Source organism: Microchirus variegatus (assembly GCF_963457635.1).
Source record: "Microchirus variegatus genome assembly, chromosome: 6".
NCBI classification, from domain to species: Eukaryota; Metazoa; Chordata; class Actinopteri; order Pleuronectiformes; family Soleidae; genus Microchirus; species Microchirus variegatus.
In genome coordinates, this window is record NC_139807.1 from 19,502,055 (window position 1) to 19,525,595 (window position 23,541).

The following is a 23,541-nucleotide window of genomic DNA, read 5'->3' on the forward strand; positions in this document are numbered from 1 at the left end:
TAATTAATCAGAGCAGCATGTTGTAATGTCGACAGTAGTTAATTTGGTCACCAGATGGACATGTTTTTTTATTTTTTTTTATTTAGAACCAAAGCTAAGTTAAAGTCATTTTATACTTCAATGCAGCCTGCACATTTAACTGAGTGATTAGTGGCATTTATTTATTTGGACCTACCTTCAAAGTTTCTGAAAGACATCCTAAGCTTCGTCCTGAAGCAGTGACGTGGTAAAGTTTAAGCTCCTGAACCAATTAAGCTCTCCTCTCTTCTTGGCTGTACCAAAGTATGATGTACAGAAATAACAGAGTAACAGCTCATCATCAACTAGCAGACTCCAACTGTTTTACCTGTGACAGGATTATTTTTCTGGTCCTCGGAATTCGCTTATTCGCATCGAATATGAATAATGAGGGTGCATCAAAATTCACCTCCAAATTATTCACAATTTTGTGACATTTATTCATGTTGCAATTGATGACTTAAGGCGTAAAACATCAGGCTTCTGCAGTATAAAGGTACTAAAATATGCATCAAGTCAAAAAACAACAACGCCCTGACACAAAACAAATCTACATTTGAACAAGGCTGCTCTAAAAGCCAACATTCTGATTCAGTAGAATTCTCGTATCACCCAGCAGGCCACAGACAAAAATTCTGTCTATCTCAACAGCAACTCTTTCCTGTCTCCACAGCCAGATGAGTTACAACAAACCATAACATTCACAGAACACACATACAAGTTCATAAAACTGTACAATATTATGAGTATGTCGTAGTATATAGGGTACAATATATGTTTACTGCAAGTAGGTTATAACATTGGATTACAGCGTGGACACTGTGTATTATTTCACATACACATTTGAAAATCAATCAAAGTTGAAATGACAGTGTCAGGGGAGTTAGTTCTGTCTTACAGTATATTATTTCAGTTGGAACCTAATCTGGTTTGCAACACTGTGGAGCTGAACTTGCCTTTCACAAGTTTGTTTTAAAATTGTCTTTGCTCGCTCAGGCCCATACTGGAAAATCATTGGCATGGCTCAAACAAGGTGCAGTCAGCATTTTATCTGGGAACAGGAAGATCTTGACTATGCTGATGACGTCGTGCTCCTCTTACACAACTGCAGCCAGAAGCAGGACAGGAACACTAGCAGGGATCACAGCAGGGGAAAACTGAAATCCTGAAGGTCAACACAACTTTTAACACCATCATGGCTAGAATTTGCAAAGCATAAGCAGCTTTTGTCATGCTTAAAAAATATTTGAGCCACCAGGGAGATCAGCTTATAGAGCCACAAAATTGAAGGAAATAAAAATAATGCAGCAGAAGAGTCAGGCCTCAATTAACAACTGTCTAGGGAGCATAATTTAACATCAGGTGGCCTGACAGAATCAGTAATGATGAGCTGTGGCAAAGAGCGAACATGACCCAGTTGCCAAGCAGATTCTGAAGAGGAACTGCTGCTTGACTGGACACATCCTAAAGAAAGCATGCATCCAGCATCACCTGCCAGGTTCTGACTTGGAACTCGCAAGGGAAAAGGAAGAGGAGATTGCCTACCAACAGCTGCACATGAGACGCTGAGGTGGAACTGCAGAAATGAGGAACCAGCTGGAGACAGGCAGAGTGTTGTTGATCGCCAATGCTCCACTAGGGGGATAGGGCCTGAGTAAGTAAGTAGGGCAACGAGTGTGGGCAGGGGAGTGATGTGGTGGTTCTGCATAATAATATTGGATATTATGTTTAATGTAAGAAAATCATTAGCTCTGCATGCATGTATTTCCTTTTGTCTTTCACCCCCGTTGATTCTACAGGTAGCATCTTCAAATGTGTCCTACGCACGCACGCACGCACGCACGCACGCACGCACGCACGCACGCACGCACGCACGCACGCACACACACACTCACACACACACACACACACACACACACACACACACACACACACACACACACACACACACACACACACACACACACACACACACACACACACACACACACACACACACACACCTCTACTATTCCATACAGATAAACTGAGACACCACAGCTCCCCCATCCTCCACTAGTGTTATGGCCCACAGCAGGGCAGAGTGAGCGGGGGGTGCATGTGAATGTCCAGAGATCACAGAGAGATTGAAACTGGAATCAGATAGCCAAGAGGCTTTCAGGGACCAATTGGAAACTGGGTGCTTTCTTGTATAATCCCAAAGCGCATGCACACATGTGCAAAGGCATGGTTGCTGAAAAATGCATGTTCTCTCTCACATACTGAGTGGCACCAGCCATCTATATTCATTTATCTCACACCAGTAAATGTATCCATGTTCTATGGGGCCCAATCTCCCTGCTCTGCCTCTCTATCTTCTCTCACATACTCCACACAAAACAATCTCCTTCAATCATTGCCTCCCCCCATTTTCTCCCTCTTTATCTCTCCCTCCTCTACCGTAAACCATTCCTTCACATTTACCCCCCTGTGTCGCTCTCCTGTGTTATATTTCTCTGCTATATAACCACACTCCCCCTTCTACCTTTCCTCACCCTTGTCTGTTTCTATCTCTCGCTTTCCCTGCCAGTCAACCAAACCCTGGGGTGTTCTTAGGTGATCAATCTTCATCCTCTCAGAGCTGTCAAACTAGTGGGTCATGCCAAAACACACACGCACAGTCACACACATTTACTATAACGAGTGGACAACAAATGCCAAGATTTACATATGATTACAGTGGGGAATATTTGCAGTGAAAGAGAACACACGTGCTTGGATACAAACATAAGCAGGCCCTCCCTCCCTCACATGCTCATCATTTCCAAGCTGCTGGTTATAATGAGATGGAGGACGGGCTCTTCCAGCAGGGTGGTGTGACTCTCTGGCTCTGCCCGACTGGCTCTGACCCAGTCACCATCTCCAGCATCTCCAGCCAGCCCACCCAGCCTCAGCCATCGCCAAGACCAGACAGGAGGGTCCAATCTGGGCTGGAGGGTGGTGCTGGAAAGTCTGTGTGCTTCTCTGGGCTCTATTCACAGCAACAGGCTCTGAGCCATGCGCAACCCCACCACATGAACATGACCAAACACTGGCATCACAGAGTGCTCAACAGCATGTGTGAGTCTGTGTGTGCTGCTTCATCGAAGTCTGCAAGGATGGCAAGCACAACAATGTCTATGCATCATTCGCAACAGCAGACATCACAAAAAACTAGGAGGTAGAACAATTAAGCAAATAAATCAGGCCAAATTTCCCATTTTTTAATAATGCACTTTACACATTTTGTTTTCAGAAACACGATTAATGCTTCTAAATCAATAAAAGTTTAGTTTGTTGATTACCTGTTTAATTTATTTAATATTCAAACTATGCTTTATTTTATTTAAAATGTAAAGTGGCCCACTGCATATTAGCATATCTTCTGCCCTGATTTCTAAAGATCGGCATCAGCCACAGAAACAAACATAACCAGTAGATCTCTAAAAATAATCTCCTCTCTTCTCAAACAATGTGCATGGCATACATGGTGTCACCATGGTAACACAGGTCTAAATAAACAATAGGCAAGTGGAAATATAACAGTGCATTTCTTCTTAGCCATCATACACACCGATGCTATGCATAAGCACAGGCTGAGATCAGCGGGGTTGAATTAAACATGGCCAGGCCTCATAAATACTGCACAGCACTGTCACTCTGGGGGAGCTCACTCTCTGGGACCGTCAGAGCTGGAAGCCCCAGCGCCCAGCAGGAGAAACATAACTACAGCTTGCAGAGTAAATGCTTTCAGACTGAATGTGTGCATGCTAGCATGCATGTAGGCAGTGTCTCTCTCACTGCATGCCTCATGAATAGTAATACTGTGCATGAATGCTCTGTTTGCCTGGTAAATGTTCTTTGTGTACTGGCAAAAGGGAAAGTGTAGGTTGTGTGAAATGGTTTGTATTTCGTGCTCCCTCTCTCTAGAATGAATGTATAATAGCTTTGACACATGGCATCTTTTTCTATGTGTCTTGCTTGGGGATGAGTTAGAGAATGCATCCGAGGAGTGCACTTTTGAAAATCTGCAGCGGAAAGTCGTTTTTTTTTTTCAGTTAGGAGGCTCATACATTTCATTAGAATGACGGCCGGGATACGTTCAGTGACACTCTGCAGCATCACGTTCAGCAGTATTATGTTTGCTCAGTGAACTGAGAAGTGTAGCTTTTGTCTATTGGTAACAAATGACACTGTGCTAAAAAGCATATGCTGATACAAATCAGTGGAACTGTTCAGCTGCTACTGAAGAGTTCACACCTTCTGCATCTCTCTTTACTGCTGATCCAGGACATTCAGTCTATATGTCATGGCCCTGGAGGACTGCAAACCTAAAATGGCAGCTTAGATGTTTATAAAAATCTGTATAATATTTTAAAAAAGTCATCATGGTGAGGACAATCAATAATTTGTAAGAAACGGAGACTTTGAAATTGCGGCTACATCAGTGGTTTTTAAGTGTGACGTAAACATTTTTGTCCCTGTGTCACGAAATGAGCAAGTACAAAAGGTGATGACAAACAACAAAAAAACAATGCCTGGATGAGTAATATAAGATGCCACTGTCAAAAAGTCACCCCGATAAGATTTTTGAAGATGCAAGGAAAAATATGCCAGGTCAAATTACTCTGTGGGAAGCATTTAAAACCACACTTCACCATATATGTGCAAGAACTCGAAAGATCGCAATATGTATCAGATAATATATAGCAAAAGACCTGTGGCCATTGTCTGTCCTATCACAGACATACTTTAGTCAAAAACTATTACCAGCAATCTCTTAAAGGTACACATAATCTAAAAACAATCACAGGCCAATACATTGAATTGAATTCATGTTAAATAGACACATCTTCTTCTGGCTATCCAATCTTTCGTTCATGATTGGCGAACTGGAACAGAGTTGTATCACCGTCTTAATTTTTATGGATGTGCCCTGCATGAAATCCAAATCCACTGTAGTTAATATCACTCCAGTCTAACTGCTTCACAGAGGAGGAATGGTTTGCAAACAAATCTAGAAAATTAGTCAATAAATGGATTTCTTGAATAAACCTTTGCTGTATTTATGTTGTAAATTATCCAAGCTCACTCTCGGTGAGCGGGCCAGCCGTCTCGTTGAGCTATAAAAAGTCTAACTTGTTTTCTTAAATGTAACCTCTTAACTTTTCAGCCTGATCTCTACTCTGACTGTCTTTTCCTGCAATTCACCCCAACACCCTCCATGTCCTCACAGGAATGTTGTTGAAGCAGCACGTCTCTGACCGTTCTATTGATCACTCCACTGCTGTGCATACTGCAAGTGTCTCTGTATATCAACATCAGGTAAACCTGTCAACTGTAAAAAACAGTCAGAGTGGAGAGAAAACACAATTTTCTCTGACCTGGTCTCCAGTGGGACGTTACTGTTGAGCACCCAGCTGTCTTGTAGTTGGACTGACTCCGGGGTGGTCGGCCCATCTCCAGTGCCGGGAGCAGGGGCGTGAATCGGGTTGCGTCCCCCCCTCAGGGTGTTTCTGTTCAGGCTGTTTGCAGACTGGTGCGATAAGGTGTGGTGGTTGTGCGGCGGGGGCAATGGAGGCTGTAGTGTGGACTGACTGTGGTGGTTAGAAGCCCCTGCAAGAAAAACAGAGAGCTATTAAAGAGCTGAACTTAATTGTGTGGGAAGTTATTTGCAGATGAAGATTTATCCTCCACCAGATGAAAGAAGAAAAACAATTACATTCGAAAGTGGAACAAACAGATTAAACTCCCTTATGCAGTAGTCATTTTTGTTTATTTCACAACAGTAATCTCACCAGGTAGGAATGAACCTAATTAACATTTCATTACGTGCTACTTCGGAGCCATTTTGCTCAAGTTAGGTCTAGTACTTTTCAAACGGTCGATAACTTGGTACAGTGAGGAACTTGAGCGAAATACATGAAATTGGATAAACAGACTTTCACATCATGTTTCACATTTCCCTGTTTTGACCATCTTATTTTTAGCCAGGCTCTCCACCCCTGTCCCACTTTCACTTTTTCATGTGTGTGTGCGTGCGTGAGTGCACGGACATGTGCGCACAGGGAGAGAGAGCGAGAGAAAGATATTGAGAGAGTAGTAGAGCACTCAGCACAATGTGCTTGCTCCCAGACTTGGGAGAACATGTCAGCTAGAATCCAATACCAGCCGCTCCAACACTGAACTAATGGACTGTTGAGTGAGAGAGCTGAAAAACAAACCCGGATGACAAGAACACCCATTCACACATCACCTTTCATCCTCTCATCCTCTCTCTCTCTGTGAGTCAGATTTAAGACTGTCTTCAGGGTGTACTTGTATAGGCTTGTACACAAAATCAATAAACCACATACGAGTCAGTACAGGGCACGACACACATCGCGCACCTCTTTTGCATTACCATACTGTTTGTGACAGGTGCAAGTCATCAATGCACAGCTGATAAAAAAGTCCCTGGTTTAATGAAAAGAAACTGCCCATGTTCTGACAAATTGCCTACACCTTTATTCTCAAGTGGACTGAATTGAAATATTGTTGCAAAACACACGTTGATGGTTCACTTGGCTGTGAATTACGGCTTTACAACACAAATTACTCTTTTTTTCCTTTCAGCCAAACTACACATTTCACTTTCATCACTTTTTTGTACATCTACGGCTGGAATCCATTATAATATTTTGTGTTTGTTTGCACATTGCTGTTCTCGTTCTGATCAAAGGATGGAGTAAGGAAACATAATGCCCACATACTTTTGGGGGTGAAAAGAACAAATGCAAGTGCTTTGTTAAGTGTTATATAGTGTCTGAGAAGTGGAGTGGTGTGTAGGTGTTTCTCCGTTTTTAGTTTATATTTGTCAGTCAAGAGGCAAAAATTATACAAAATGTACACACACACACACACACACACACACACACACACACACCCCACACACACACACACACACACACACACACACACACACACACACACACACACACACACACACACACACACACACACTCATGAAGGCAAAAATAGAGCGTGTGTGCATATAGTAGCCACATTATGCAAATGAATCCAAGAATAAAATGTGTGCATATCCCTCAGTCTCCATGTCCCTCTTTCTCATTCCCTTCCTCCAGGATGGGGCAGCAAGCTCCCTTACAACTCCAGCTGTAATGGCGACCAGTCTGTAAGGTGACCTGATTCCTCTGTGCTGCCACTGGGGCGCAGGTGTCACCCGCATGGCCCCAAAGAACAGATGCTCATGAAAGAAGAGAACAAGGGAAGAGGGGAAGGAGACGGGAGAAAGATGGAGGGGCCTGACCTCTGCTTCGCAGGAGAGACACAAAACATCTGTTTGCACACGCAAAGATGCTCTTGGGAGAAACAGACACGCGTGCATGCACACGCACTCACACACACTTGCCTATGCAAACATACATGCAGACAAACACCTGCAGGAAAAGTCATACGTCCAGAGTGGAAATGAAAAGTGTGCAGACGCTTTACTTCTCGCCCTCGTACTCCTTTCCCTCTTCCTTTCCTCCCTCCTTTCTTGTATCATTTCTTCCTGAGGATTGTTTCCCTCTCCTTCATTTATTTGCATTATGTTTGTGTCCTTTGCTGCGATGTAAAGCACTCCAAGATAAAGCGTATAAAAGCACTTTATAAATAAATTTTACTTGACTTGCAATGTCCCTTTAAATGTGGAAAAAAAGCCCCTACTACATCAAATCTGCATAAATACTTTTATCTGGCTTAATGACAGAAACAATCCGCAAAACGCAGAAACGTATTGGGGGGAAAGCAAGCTTGCCTGCGCACACACACACACACACACACACACACACACACACACACACACACACACACACACACACACACACACACACACACACACACACACACACACACACACACACGCACACACGCACACACGCACACACACACACACACACACAGGGAAAAATAAAACTTGTCACTCTCTTGTTCACACACTACCCGATGTCTGCTGTATTTAAATCTTCGTACAAAGATGCATGCCTTTTCCCTTTGTTCACTTTCCAGCTATAAATATTGAACAGTTTTTTTTTTTCATCCAAATTCAGATGAATAAAATATGCCTACCTTGTGTGGAAGAGGAATATATCGTTTAATAGGTCCATGAACTGCTGCAGTGTGTGTAAGTGTTATGTCAGTCCATCTGTGTGTGTACTTAGAGGCAAAGAAAAGTGCATTGTTTAACAATCCGGACACTACACTGTTGCACAGGGATTGAGTCGTATCCTGCAGCTGCTACAGAGACTCACATCTGCTTCATTTTGTAATAAAGATCTCAATATTTCCTTTCAAAGGTAAAGATGGCAATCCTATTATCTATAATCTTGCAGCAAAATTCAATTACATGTCACCAGATAATGTCGGGCAAAAGTAAATCCTGATAAAAGTACCACCTACCAGTCCATGTATTTTGTCTGCTTTCTGTGAGCAACAGCATTGCTATGGATTGTCATGTTAAATGAATGATGAATGTTAAATGATAGAGAATGATCTTTTCCTTTTATTTTATACTAAACCAATATTTCGACAATAAAATGCCAACTACAAATAACTTCTTTTTATCACTTTAATTTGGCAAAGTTAAAAAAAATATCTCTTCAGAATATATGGATGGCGTCAAATTAATTAATTCTCATGTGCATTTTAAATCAGTGGAAACAAATGCTTTAAAATTGTCTGAGAAAATACAAACACATTGAGGAGTGAGGTTTGCCAGAGCTGCAAGGCTGAGACACAAGGTAGTTTCTTTTTTTACACACAGCACAGAGAGCTCCTGAAGAAAAAGCCACACGCTGTTTTGGCCACAGAAACACAAATCTGACTAACCACTGGAAGAGAGGCAGAGCACAGTAACAAGTACGCTGGAGGTAAATGGGCCCAATAAATTAAAAAAAAGGGACTTAGTCAGATGAATTGTCTGGTTGCTAAACTACAACCTGCAGGTTGGCTAATAGGTGCAGTTTTACTAGGGACCCAGTCTGATAAAACACAAAACACGCGGGAAGGAAATGGAGCAATTAGGGAGCAGCCAAGCAGATCACATTTTATTCCACTTCATTTTTTCCTCCTTTTTTCTTCTTCTCTCTTTCAATCTCTGCTGTGAGTAAACAATGATGGTGAAAAGATCTCAACAACCCACTGTCTTGTCTTCGTGGCCACTTTTTGTGAAGAAGCTCAGAGACTTTTTGACTGCTGCTGAAGCCTGACCCACTTTATTCTGTCCAAAGTCCCTTGTGACTGGAGAGTGGGGACTATAGCTGTAAGCTTGTGGGTTTGGCCCGGGCTAATCCTTGGAAGTTCATTATGCTCACCAATTCAAGGGGGCCTCATTCAACAGAGAAGCATAAGCCTGTCTGCAAACCTGCCGCCCGTGTAAAGCACACTGTGCGCACACACAAGAGTGAGAGGCAGGACCTCGCCACACTTTATTAATCTCACAGTATGTGTATGTCTATGTGTGGCCAAGAGGCAGCAGGAACTAACCAAGGCAGTTTGTTTTGTGGCCCTGAATGGGCAAAGTGTTTATTGACATTTTCTGCGGTTAAGAGAGAAAAGTCACTGGGCAGCATGTGCATCTACATGTCTGTGAAGCTGAGATGCACAGTCAGCACTTTAAAAGGGATCATTGCATTGCTCAGCTCCCACCCTTCACTCTGTCCTTCTCACTCCCTCCATCTCTCCATCTCTGTATTTCACGCCCCATATCGCCACTGCTTCTCAGACCGATGCACCTCTTCTAATTGCTATGTTTAAGGTGGTATATTCCCATGTGCCCCTGCTTCATACAGTTCGTCCTCTGTCTCAGAATTTGACACGCTGTTCATTTGTCATTCTTCTCAGACCGGCAGCAGCTGAGCACAATGGAAGGAGAGCTTGAGGTGAAACTAAGATGCGCACACACACACATGCTGCCAGAGACATTATTAAAAAAAAAAAAAAAAAAAATGGCACAAACACAAACGCATGCAGACACAAAAAAAAGAGAAAAAGTTGCACACACGCACGCACCGCCTCTGCCTTGGCTAGTCATCTCTGTCTAATTAGGAGGCAATAATACGCCAGAGAAGTGTCTTCAGATTCAGCCAAAAACAAACAGCGAGCAGAAATGCATGTGTGCATTTCACCCACACGCACGCACATGCACGCACACACACACGAATCATCCCACTGTTATGCAAATATATCCCTTACATAAGCACCATTTGGAAGCATGGGCATTAGCATTAGCGTTGTTGTTCCTTTGTTTCTGTGGATTTGTTTCAACAAAGCCATTAAACATTCTTTGTTTCGACAGTGACTTGAGGTGGCTTCCCTGGCAGTGCAGAGCTATAGCCACTTCACAAGAGGCTCGGGCTAAAAATAGCTTAGCATTCCCCATGCATAATGAATGTCCAGAGACAGCGCTAATGCTAGCTCTTTCCAGGAGCGATCTGCTACGCTCCGTTTGGCCGTCTCAGCTCTCCTGTCGTTCCGGGGGAGCTTACCCAGACAGGTGCTCTGAGCCAAACAGTATTCCCATATAAACATTCACAGACCCAATTCCCAGCCAATCCTTGGCAACGACGTTCCGTTCCTATTCACCTGTCACGCTTCACTAAGAACACAAGTCATGTCTGTCCACCTGGTAGCTTAGGTAATGGTGGACTACTTTACAAAAAATACACACCGGCACAAACACATAAACATACGAACAAACAAACAGCATGCAGCTTCCTGAGGATTATCTCACAGTGGTCACTTTCTGCCTGGCTTGGTAAGACTCATTTCCTGCCCAGCGTCCACTCTCAACAGGACCTCTCAGAACACACACATCCAGACAGACATGCACTCTCACAGAGCATGCAGAGAAAGTCAACTGTTAGAGGTGTTTTATTTCCTTGCAGCCGTTGCCGTGTCTTCCAACATGCCAGGATGTGTTCATGCAGTGCCAGTTTGCCACTTAAAACTCATTTAGGTCGATTTTAATGGACGCCCAAAGCCAAAGACTCTCTCTGCACCCATTAGATCACCAGTCCTGGCTGGGAAACATGGCAATTTGCAATTCCATTTGAATGTTGTTCTCCCTCCATCCAAATATCTCTCTTTCACCCTCTAACCTCTCATCAGCTTTCTGCTTTTTGTCTCTTTGACTCCCTATAACTCTTGGTCCCCCTTTCAGACTCTCCATCTATTTTTTACTGTTGCACTTTGAATGTGTTTTTTTTTTTTTTGTCTTTCTTCTTTTTGAATTTTTATGCAAGATATCTCATTAAACAACTTCAAAAGTCAAACTTTGGCTTTCTCTCTCCATGCTCCCATTTGCCTCTTTGCACCTCTTTTTGCTTCTCTGTCATTTTTTTTCATTCTTTGTTTCTCTTGCTCGCCGTCTCTGTGTGTACATGTTCAGCAGAGACTGAAAGAAGCTGCGGAACAAAAAGTGTGGGTGTATATGTGAAGAAGAATGAGAGAATGAGAGAAAGAGAGTGTGTGCCTGTGAGCCTCACTTTCCCTCTTTGCCAGTGTCTGCCATTAGGGTGTCAGTGGCAGAGTGAATTTATTTGCTGTGTGGTTACTGGGCTAATGATTGATGTTGCCCCAGCAAACAGTAAACCAATTAGGAGGCTGATGTAACGTCATTTTAAAAGCCTCCTAATCACGTTGCTCTTGAACTTGGGACCCGGGCCTTCCCTAATGAAGATTTATACTGGATCAAAGGAGAGCCTAACGCCATTAACAATAGATTGTATTCCACCAAAAATCACATTAGGACTTCTCTGCCCACCCCGCTCCCTCCCATCAGGCCTCAGCTAAATATATCTGCTGATTACAAGTACAGATGCACAGAAGAATGGAGAAACAAGGGGAGAGCGGGAAAGAGAGGCAGAAAGGGACACAGAGCTTTGGCCCGCAGTCGCTAATTGTTGAGAACAAATGTGTATGCTGATGAATAAACTCATCACTGCAGTGTGTGTGTGTGTGTGTGTGAGGGGTTTTATGGGAGTGCTTGCGTGCATATGAGTGAGAAGAATCGTTGCAAGGTGCTGATATAAGCACACCCGGCCTGTAACAGCCAACAAGAGAGCGTCCGATGATGAAAGAGAAGGCTTTGAGCCAAGGAAACTAACTAGTTTGTCTTTGCTACAGTGATTCTCCTGCTGGCACTTAAAATTCATTATCCCCTTACCTTTCACTTTCCAGTGGATTATTAATGTCATATGGAAAATGAGTACAAACACACCTACTCACTGTCAACCATTCTGTGCACTGCAGAGGTGCCTTTCACTTGCATCATTGTTTTCTGGCAGTAGTTGACAAAAGCGGGGAGGGTTACATTTAAAGTATAAACCTTTAACAAATCACTAGTAATCTTCTTAAAAAGTGCATAAAAATATAAAATTCATAAAAATACGCATCCATTTTTTTTTTGTCTAGTTTATACATCATTTCTAAATTGATAGTAGAACATTTTTTTTCCTATTGTTTCCATACTTATTTTTTCCATACTTATTATTTGACTTATTTCCAGTCAAATACAATCATAATGACCATAATCGATTTCTTATTAATATCAATACAATTTTAATAAAATTGTTATACAATTAAAAAAAAGAAGTGCATTTGTTTAATTTTCTAGTTCAGCAAACCAATGCAGAATTTGGAGTAATTAAAAAAAAATAAATACAATAAAAATAAAGGCACAAAATGGGCTGAGGACATTAGATGTGACATCTTCAAATTGAAGCCAATGTTTTTCTCTGTATTTAACTGAGCAACAATTGAATCATGATCATGAACTGGACACATGATGAGGTAATGCAGTAGCAATGCTGATGGATGACACGATGATGCACACATGAGATACATGAAAGGAAAAGAGAGGGGATGAATGGATAGGTCTCCTACCTGTGGACGAGGGCTGGGCCCGGAGCAAATATGAGTCATCCCGGTGGGGCTCCAGGTGAGAGTGGGTGGAGTTTTTCTCCAGCAGGGGCATCTGGCATTCCCTGATCGGTGGAGAAGGGCCAGGGGAGGGGTGGTGGGGGATGGACGACGAGGATGGAAGGGACGGTGGGAGCAGTGAGGAGGAAGAGATTGGAGGGAGTGGACGACCTGGAGAATGGAGGAAGAGAAAGGGGGGGACAGGAGAAGGGAGGGAGGGGAAACATTAGACAAAACAGATGGCAATGACTGACAGTGATACGCATACAGGAGCCGTGTTCGATATCTGGATAACACTGCTTGTCAAAATCCAGAATACCCATTTTTTAATTTGTAATTTTTATTCAGTGATGCAGATTAATAAATAAATAAATAAACAAATAGCCAAAATTACATGCTTCTCAGAAATTTGATTGAAGAACATTTAAAAAAAATTAAAATAATGTTTCATAGTTTCTTTTTGTGTGAATTGCTGTAGAAAGATATAATCATCTAAGTTTGCTGGTCGATGTCAACATGCGCTTTGGAATAAACACAGAGTTGTCACGATACCAAAATGAGTATCCACGGTACGCTACCGGACAAAGTATCACAGTTCCGGGTAGTATCACACTACCACGGCCTTTTTTAAATTATAATTATTATTATTATTAATATATATTTGTACATGCTTATTAATTACTTATATTAGACTGAATGGCTTTAGTTCATAACTGGGTCAACAAGAGTAGATGAACAAAAGCATATCAGCAATAAAAAAACAAATAAATTAAGTTAGAATGTATATGGTTGAAATTAAATAATCATTCAGTTTCCTGAATTAAACATTAATTTATGTATAACTAATATAAATAATCAACTTAGGATAACAAATCCACTGTCTTTATAAAAAAAATCTATTTGACAATAATTTTCTCCAACATAATAAACCATAGAGGACAAAATACTATAAACAGGAACTGATTCCCTGTAAAAACTATATTTTTATGCATTTTCTATGTGGTTTAAACTTAGACATCCTCAAACTCTTCATTCTTCAGCCTATAGCCTAATATTAGCCAATGAGAAAATAAACAGGGGCAGACAGGGCATACGAACCTAATGTGTGTTCCCTCATTTGGCTCCTATAGCTTTGTGGCAGTGCCTGCACAGACCACAGACGGCCGTCGTCTATTTCTTTACCGTCTGTGACTTGTTTAAAGCCAAAATCATTCCGACTATAACTTTTTTTTTTTTTGGAGCAAAGTTAGCGGATCCACTGACTGTTTACAAGGGAGTAGCATGCAGTGAGAAGTCAGGAGGCCGGAAGAAGAGTAGACGGTATATCGTATACCGTTACGAATTGGCACCGTGGTGTACCGTTGGTATCGTGCAACTCTACCACAGACACAAAAGCTTCCTCAGAAAAGTACACAGACAGATTCACACACACAAACACCCACTCATTAATAAATGACAAAGAAAGTGCACTTTTTCTTCTTCACAGAGAAACTAAAACCAACCAGTTGGTTCATTCCAAAACCCATGAGATATGACCCTATATAACTTCTGCTGAAGAGAGACTGTGTTTGACTACAGGTGACAATTCAAATATAATACTCAATGATAAAATGTACTGTAGAAGTAGAAGTGTAGTAAAATCAGTGAAGTGACTCATTCATATCTAAGTTTTCACACAAGCCACCACGTCACACTGGTCACACTAAATACAATAAAACCAGAACTGTAAAACTAATGAAGCTTTAGTAGAACAATTAAAGGGGTACGATTTGGGATGAGAGGCCGTTGATTGTCCTTTTTACGTGGTTAGACAAAGGAAAGTTAGCAGCCAAGTCTTTAAATAGTAGGAGCCATGGGAAGTGTGGACACAATCAGGCTGTCCCATACACCAGAGAGAGAAGAGAGGGAAAGAGAGAATTCCTTCTACTCTCCAAAGGTTTGGAATCAAGGACAAAGACAAATCTAATAAATTCTATTTAGAGACGGTTCAAAATATAGAATAATTATGCCTGCCATATTTGCAGCTCAATCAATCAACAATATGGTAAGAATGAGGCCACTGAGTCCAGCCAATCCACTGAAGGACTCAGGTTATTACAGCTCCTAATTAGACAGTCAACCGAAGGCACTTTGACACACTAATAATCACTTATTTTCTTCTGATTCCTCATTGAAAAAGATAGCCTGGAGGCACCAGCAACGTTTCCTTCAAACAGATTCACAATACACCTTCTTATTTTTTCCTCAGTCACATTTTCCCATTCACCTTCCAAAAGTTGAAATGTAAGGGGGAGGATGAAAAATAGGCTTGCGCATCTCTACTCTAACAACCTTAATCTATTCCTTATTTCGCCGCTGAAAAGTTCACCAGAAAAAAAATGGGAGAAAAGTTACAATGCCAGGCCTTTCAGTGAGGGATGTCCACTTTCATCATCGCTTTTCTCTTTCTTCTCAAACGGAACAAAAACCAGGGAGGGAGAGAGGGGGCAGAGCAAAGAAAATCTGTGGGATTGTGAAGAAAAATGTGAGATAGCTTAACATTTATCATCATAGCATATTTTCCCCTTCTTTTCTCACTGGCAGGCCTTCAGAATAAAGATGTGGTGTGATTGCAATTTGACAGCATTCACCTTCCCATCACAGAGTATTGATAGAAATCAAAATGTGTTAGGGCAATGATAGATGGGAGACTCTTTAATGCAATAGTGTGATATTGCTTGCATCAGGGAAACAACAGAGAGGGAGGATCAATAAAGGTATCATTTACCGAACACTAAGAGTTTGGACATATTGTAGTTTGCATGCATGCTGGCTAAAGTAGAGTGCATAGGCAGAAATCACCCATTTACATTTCAGTTTTGGTTGAAATGTGAGGCTTTATAGAGAAAATAATTGATAGGAACGAAAGGCAGAATGATGCATCTGTCCTGCTGTCCAAACTGCTCCAGCTCAGAGTTTTGCGTCATGGAAACCAGAGCTAGGATCGATCCACAGCCCCACATTAACTGCACCCCAGAGAGATGCCATCCTTGTCTTCTGTTTAGGTATGTGTATGTCTATGTGTGTGTGTGCGTGTGTGTGTGTGTGTGTGCGTGTGTGCGCGTAAGTGTGTCCGGTCAATCTCATCAGAGCAAACAGAAAAAAATGGATAAACACTGGCAAAGCAAACACTGTGGCTGACAGAAGGGAGACGGAGGAGAAGCAGGGAGGGACAGTGAGAGATGGATGAAGAAAGGGGAGACAACGAGGTCACGGGGGTAACTACGGGAATGGAAAGTGAGAGAGCGAGAGCAAGAGAGAGGAGAGAGAGCAAGGAAAACTAATGGAGGATGGAGAGAAGGGGACAGTCCAGAAGCCTTTAGTTGCCAAAAAGTATTGCCAGTAACAACAAGGAACAAAGTAAAAAGGAAGGTAATTAGGAGAAGAGGAGGCAATAATAGAGGTCAGAACAGCGGAATGGAATGACATAAGGGGGAAGAAAAAAAGGGATGAGGAGGTAAAGAGGAAAGAATCGGTGCAGAAAATAAAGAGCTGTTGATCGAAATAAATCAATCACTTAATTTTGACAACAAGAATTGATCTTGTTATTTGCATATTTCACAAGAACTTCAATCAGGCTCATGGTGACAACAAGCAATGACAACTGTGTGTGTGTGTGTGGGGTGGGCACACCTTGAAGTTGTTTTATTGTGGTTGTGTTTTTTTTTTTTATTACGCGGGCTGTGTGCTCACACCCGTGTACATAAGGTTATGTGTATGTGAATGTAGTTATTAGTATTTTAAATCACGTAAATTACAAAAAAGGAAAAATTGCACTTGTTGGCCAAAAGCAATTAAGGGAACGTTAATCTCCTTAGCAATTATGCTGTGGGGCATCCTTAACTTAGTCATTTCTGCCCGCTACATTTCAAGAAAGGTCAGTGGAAATTGCTTTGTGTTATTAGAACAAAGACTTGGCAATGAGCTCACGTGGTCCTCTTGACGATTTGTTCATTGCCATCCCTCAGACGCTTCCCTGGCCATCTGTATACATCTCTTAATCCTTCTGTCTGTGGTCGGCTCTCACTCTGAATCAAATCACTCTCTCAAGTGTTGATGAGTTTAACAATAAGTGAAGTGAAGAAAGGCAGGCATCTTGTCCCTTGATGATTTGATTTCAGCGTCGTAAAAGGAAACACTATCATCATTTGTTTGTTACCGTGCGCACACAGGCTTTAATATTCTCATATGAGCCATACAAGTGTATGAGTATAGGCCTGTTGCTGTGTGCATCAATTGAATCATCACATTACGAGCTCTGCATAACCGATTGTTTCTCAATGAAGTCATTCTTTACTGTGCAGCAGTATTACACATAGGACACGTTCTGCTTTTGACTCTCTTCTCTTCTCGTCGCACCAGTCCTCCCTCCCGCCTTGCTCTGTCCGTCCGTCCACCCATCTGGCTGAGGTGAGGAGTGGCAGGCCGAGGAGAGTGGAGCGAGGGATGATGCGTCAGCTGGAGCCCAGTCAGACAAGGAGAGACAAATTACCCCTCTAACGAGAGTGATTCATCATCTCTTCATCTCTTTGTCGCTCCACACCTCTACGTGAAATACAGTGCACACACCTGGATGGCAATGATGGAAAATGCAAAAAAAAAACTGTCTACCATAACTTCACTACACTTGATGCTACTCTCATTTAGTTGCTACTCATGTGACTCAAGTCAATCTGCACATGTGTATAGATGACGGATAGCTTGCAACAAAAACAGTGTGCGTGCATGTGCATGTGTGTGCGGCGTTGACGACAAGATAAGAGAGACGTGAAATGATTGAATGAGCAGTATACAGGAAAGAGGGGGGAATAAGAGGCGACACACCCATGCTGGCGCATGCAGAGACTCATTACCCTGGCTGCTGTCAGCACAGATGTTGGACTGAGGGGGAGCTGTCAGTCAATTTGTGAATGTGTGTATATGCATGTGTGTGTGTGTGTGTGACGGTGTCTGACAGTGATCTGAGGGCTATTTAGTGATGACAGCTGCTGACACAATGGGCCCTTTTCTCTATTTATCTATACAGCGCAGTCTGTCTCCTCAATCTCATCTCTCTTCCTGTTCCCTCCTTTTTTTTTCTTCACTGAAATGCTCGTCTCCTTTCTCTACATATTCACTCCTTTTTTAAAAGATTTCACATTCAGCTCCACTGTGGCAACATGCACACCTGTTGTTGTCTGCATGTGTGTGAGCAACAAATTGCTGTTGCAGCCTATCCGGGAACGGTCTGAGTTCATCAGCTTCATACTGTGAATGTGTCCTCCCACAACCTCCCCCTCTTTTCTTTGCTATTTGGGATCAGCATCACAGTTTTCAACTCTTTCTATATGTAACTGTTTTATTTATTACTTTTACGTTACAATTTAAATTTCAGGCATTCAGATTCATAACGTGTCAATTTTATTTGTTCAAGTCATTTGAGCTACTAAAAGTTTTACATGCAGATTAAATATAAGCCACTGCGCAAGTTCTTTTCAAGCTATGTAAGCAAGAGAAACACTTACAGTTAATCAAAATGTAAAACTAACTAACTAAATAATAATAACTCGAATGATATCATTTGATATGTGATTTAATCCATTTCTTTAAATCACAGCTCATAATGAAGAACCCTTAGATAAGAGACGGCTCGCAAAACTGGAGAGGCAAAAAAAAAAACAATTACATGAAATGAGATGTTTTGACAAGGAAAAAAATGAAGTACAAGCAGAGAGCAGAAAAGTAAAAAGATAAAGCCAGATGCCCTCAAAAATATTGCTTTGTCTCAGAATTTCAAACCAAATCAAACTTCACCACAGCCAGATTGCAGTTTACTCAGTAGCCAAGTGGGAGTCGAAGGTCTGAATGATTTGTCGACAGTTTCTTAAAGTGTTCACAATAACAGAGATGCAAAACATCAACAGAAGTTTGGAAAAAAAGAGAAAGGAGATGATGAAGTTTAACATCCACGCTTCATTCATCCTCTAAACACCACATACATAATTTGCAAGACTTTAAGTCACGACTTTATACATGACAAGGGGTTACCAAGTCACACACAGTGTAGGACTACATGGTGCTGCCGAGGAAGAACCCCCGCAGTCTGAACACACACTAAACATCATCTCTGAGTAATTCCAACATCTGGTACAGGAGGTCGTTCCCCACTTCACTCCTCTCTTCTCTTGAGTGGCTGATTTTACTTGGAGAAGAGCAGAGATGAGGAGAGACACCAGCTGACACAAAGCAATTCACTCAACCTTTTGACCCAGACGCACAAACGCATCGCAGCATCTATCTGAATCTGCTAATTGAAACATGCCTCCCTGTAGCTGGAAAGTGCAAGACATGTGGTTATGTGGATATGTCTGTGGCTATACATTACATTAGGATGCTACAGCACACCCGTGATGTCCATTGTCAGCGATGTCCACCGCGTAACTTGGACCAAGCATGGAGGCAGCATTACCATATAAATTACATCCATGTTGTTGCTGCTGCTGTGGATTGATGGTATTGTTATGGATTCTACACATTGGACCCTCTTTGAAAACAATCGGAAATAAATAGCCTCCCCCTCCCACATAAATGCAAACACACGCACAGATGCGTAGTGCAAGAACGCAAATGTATAAAAACAGGAACGTGCATGAGACACACAGTCCCTAAACCCCATGTGCAGAGGAAGATACCGATCTCTCCAGTATCCATTTCGTCTGAACCTGCTTTGTATCGGCTGGGAGGAATAGATCTGCAAAAGTGGAAATTATCTGTATTTATTTACAAATTACAAATTCTGCAATTATACATAAGCTTTGTTGCTGCTGTGTTCAATATGCCGCCCAAGTCCTATTTGTGAATCAATCTGATAGCGAGAGAGAAATGTTGTATTAAATTTCAGGGCGGAAAACATATAATAATAGAAATGACAGCAACCATAGAAAATTAAGTAATTTCCTGCCACAGAATAGGTGATGGAATTCTTTTTTTTAACATTGTTGTAATGTTTTAAAGAAATATAGCAATTATACAGTGCCTATTAATTTTTCTTTTGCACGGGCCAAGCATTTTGCCATTTAATCCAAATGTTTCAGATAATTGGACGTGGATTTTTATAATACCAACAAACTGCCACATTTTCTCACTTGAGAGAAGGGTTGAGAGTGACACATGGACAAGGTCTTTGATGGCAAGAGACAGCACTTACAAAAACAACAGAAATCCATTAGCAGTTTTCAAAAGTCCTTCTTACATTATATTGTATCTGGAAGATCTATGTGTTATCTTAACTGGAGAATGCTTTTAAGATGCTGCGTTGCAGCGTGAAATGATCTGCCATGTTCTGGAATCACTTGCTTATTTGACAACAACTTTAACTTGTGCTGGACATTCTTGTAATCCATCACCTGCTTGCCATGTACAGAGGTGAGTTCCATTTAAATGCAAGTTTTAAACCCGCTATGATTAATGTTTACCTAAAGATTAAGCCAAAACTGCCTAAGTGTTCTGATAAAGATCACAGTAAGGATTTGCCAAAAAGACGCCTTGCCAGAAATAAAAACTTAATTCATTGTTCAAAACACCTTCATTAATTAGCACTTAAATGTGAGCCACGGAAGCCAAAATTAAGTGTTTACACCCATTTGTGACACCTTTAATTTCCAGTCGGATACTTCCTGCCACTGTCTGTTTTTAATCATGTTCCAAGCACACAATCATTTTTTGGGTGGATTTAAATTGTCTTTTTTCCCTCTCCTCTTGCAAGGAACACAAAACTCCATGTGCATTTTAAAATAGGCCCAATTTGATGAAATTTCTGGAGACAGGGCTCACACAGACACGACACCACTCAAAATGTGAGACTGCGGCAGTCGTCAATAATCAAATACTTTCAGAGGTACTCAGGAAAAACACAGAAGAAGAGTGCACCAGAATACAGAGCTATACATGTAACAACAAACTAAAAAATCTCACACACACACACACACACACACACACACACACACACACACACACACACACACACACACACACACACACACACACACACACACACACACACAGAGAGAGGGGTGTCTGTGCAAATATGCGGCAATTGCTGTGGTTGACATGAAAATTTAGTTCCATGAAAAGCATGAAAGGAGTTTGAGGGCAGAGGAGATGGTAAGTGACTTTTTTGGTGCATGCATCTAGCATGATTAACTGTAATCTCATGAATAAACAAATTTCAATAAAGGCGTTTTTTTGTGCGTGTGAGATGTTACATTGTGTGACGTTTGCCTCTGTGTGTGAGTGCGTGTGTGTGAGAGAGACAGTGAGTTTGTGAGGCTGAGTCAGCAGAGTCTCCTTTGACGATAAGCAGACACATGCACACGTACAGAGAGTCCCTGGTATCCTCTACGCCTGGAACAGCCAATAGAGGGGTGATGTATTTAGAGCCTGTGGATAATGAGTATTCTCGGGCCTGTTGCTGAGAGAAACCTCATCTCTCTTTGATGTTCTGCAAATCTCTATTTATAGCAGCAGCAGAAAAAAGGACTGAGAGCTAAAAAACAGTAAGACACATTACATTCCCTCTAACTACCTCACTGTTGAGCTCTCTCTTTCTCTCAAGGTGAACAGAATAGCCTCCACACTCCACACAGCCACATTTACTGAGCCTCATGCACCTTGATTCAGATGCATTCTGTGCCTCAGAGAAGTGTGTTATTTATCAAAGGAGTTTGCCCGACAGCTAAGGAACACCATGTGTATTTCTCGCTTTCATGCTACAACAACAATGGGTCCGGCACATTTGCGAGGGGCCTTTGTCGCAGGTATATTTTTTACATTTAAAGCAAATTAGTCGTGGCAAAGAGAAGAGTCAAATAATCTGTGTTATATAACAGTCTCGGTGAGAGCAGAGAACGCGAGGGGCAACACAAACAAGTGTGAAATGGAGTCGCAGTGAGTTTATGTTGGGACAAATAACTATTTTTTTAATTCAATACTCAACAAACAGAAAGCAAAAGAAGTAGCCACGAGTTAAAGAGCACAATGGCTGATTCTTGTTTACAGTCGGTTTGTCCTTTTTTTTACCTTTCAATTATCTCTTTTTTTAATAACAATTTAAAAGTTTATCATCATTGACAATCCAATGTATCTTCCAGTGAGAGCTTAACTGTAAGCTTTGTCAATAAAATTGACATTTAATTGTTTTTTTAATGCAATGTTATATTTTGCATCCCACATACAATCCTGCTGCTGAAGCGCACCTCCTGAGCTCTACATCAACAGCAGAATGTGCTTAAGAGGCGGTTCTAATCACTGATTGCATTATTAGCTGCTGCCTTACTAAATCAGATGTTAATTACATGCAGATTGTGAGCTCAAACAGAAATGACAGGAGCGGCGTAAACTTGCACCTCACTTTCACAGATGTAACTATAAATCTGGCCAAATATCTGCCATCATCATCATCTCCCTGCTCACAAAGATGTGTTTATGTTTGTGAATGTGCCGAGAGGGGAGTAGAGGGATGTGATTGGAGATTACCATGCATGCCGAGGCCCTTTGAAGTAGCTGCTGCTTTGGTCATGGATGGCTGAGTGGAAATGTGTGCGTGTGTGTGTGTGTGTGTGTGTGTGTGTGTGTGTGTGTGTGTGTGTGTGTGTGTGTGTGTGTGCCTGTGCATGTGTGTGTTTATGTGTGTGTGCCTGTGCATGTGTGTGTGTGTGCATGTGGGGGTGCGTGTGTGTGTGCGTGTGTGAGACAGGCTGAGTCACAAGCCTCCGAGGCCCACTGTTTGTCAAGAGAAAATACACACTAAACACTCACATTTCCATATAGTGTGTGTGTAAGAGTCACAATTGCCATACAGACTTACAATTAGCACAGCTTGCATCAGCTGACATCAGCTGACTCAGAGGAATAAGGAAGTCCCCATGCTGATGGACTTCACTTGCAGTTGTGCATCCAAGTGTATACGCCTGAGTGTGTGAGTCGGAGCGCTTGTTTGTGTGCCCATTCCGCACAAACACTCTCTTGCAAACGTGATGCAACTCTCCAAGGCACAACCTGCAAAACCATTCGGCTCATAAACAGTTGTGCCCAGCCAAGCAGAGGCAAAAATACTTTTAGTAGGCACTGGAGGAGCCCGACAGCCCAGTCCAATGCTCAAGATTAGGGTATTAGTCTCACCCCTTCACTGTGAACTACAGACCTTGGAGACAAATATTAAATGCTTATCTTTGTAGGACGAAGCCAAGTCAGTCAGTTTAAGCTGAGCGTTGAATGAGATTTTTAATTACTGCATGACCTGGGGTATATTAGCACATATTAATGAGGATCATTAACCTAGAGGTAACTAAGACCCCTCCTCCTTAACTACAACTGATAGCACCTCTGCTGTGTGCCACTGAACTGTGTGTGCATGGGTTTTTAAAGAAAATATTTAAGAGATGGTGTATTCAGTACCTGCTAAAATGCATGTCCTTGGTAACTGTAAATAACCAGAGTCAATATCTCTTTTTTGAAAGACTTATA

At 41.8% G+C, this 23,541-nt stretch overlaps 1 protein-coding gene across 1 annotated transcript in view; it reads right to left on the minus strand.

Moving 5' to 3' along the window:
• tenm2a (teneurin transmembrane protein 2a) overlaps positions 1-23,541 on the minus strand; it is a gene marked incomplete at both ends in the record, with an annotated part of 170,095 nt that overhangs the window by 51,195 nt on the left and 95,359 nt on the right. Inside the window, 2 exons of the mRNA XM_083891509.1 lie at positions 5,421-5,652; positions 12,964-13,170. Coding sequence (XP_083747635.1) covers positions 5,421-5,652; positions 12,964-13,170 — 439 coding nt within the window. The remainder of the gene's footprint in view (positions 1-5,420; positions 5,653-12,963; positions 13,171-23,541) is intronic.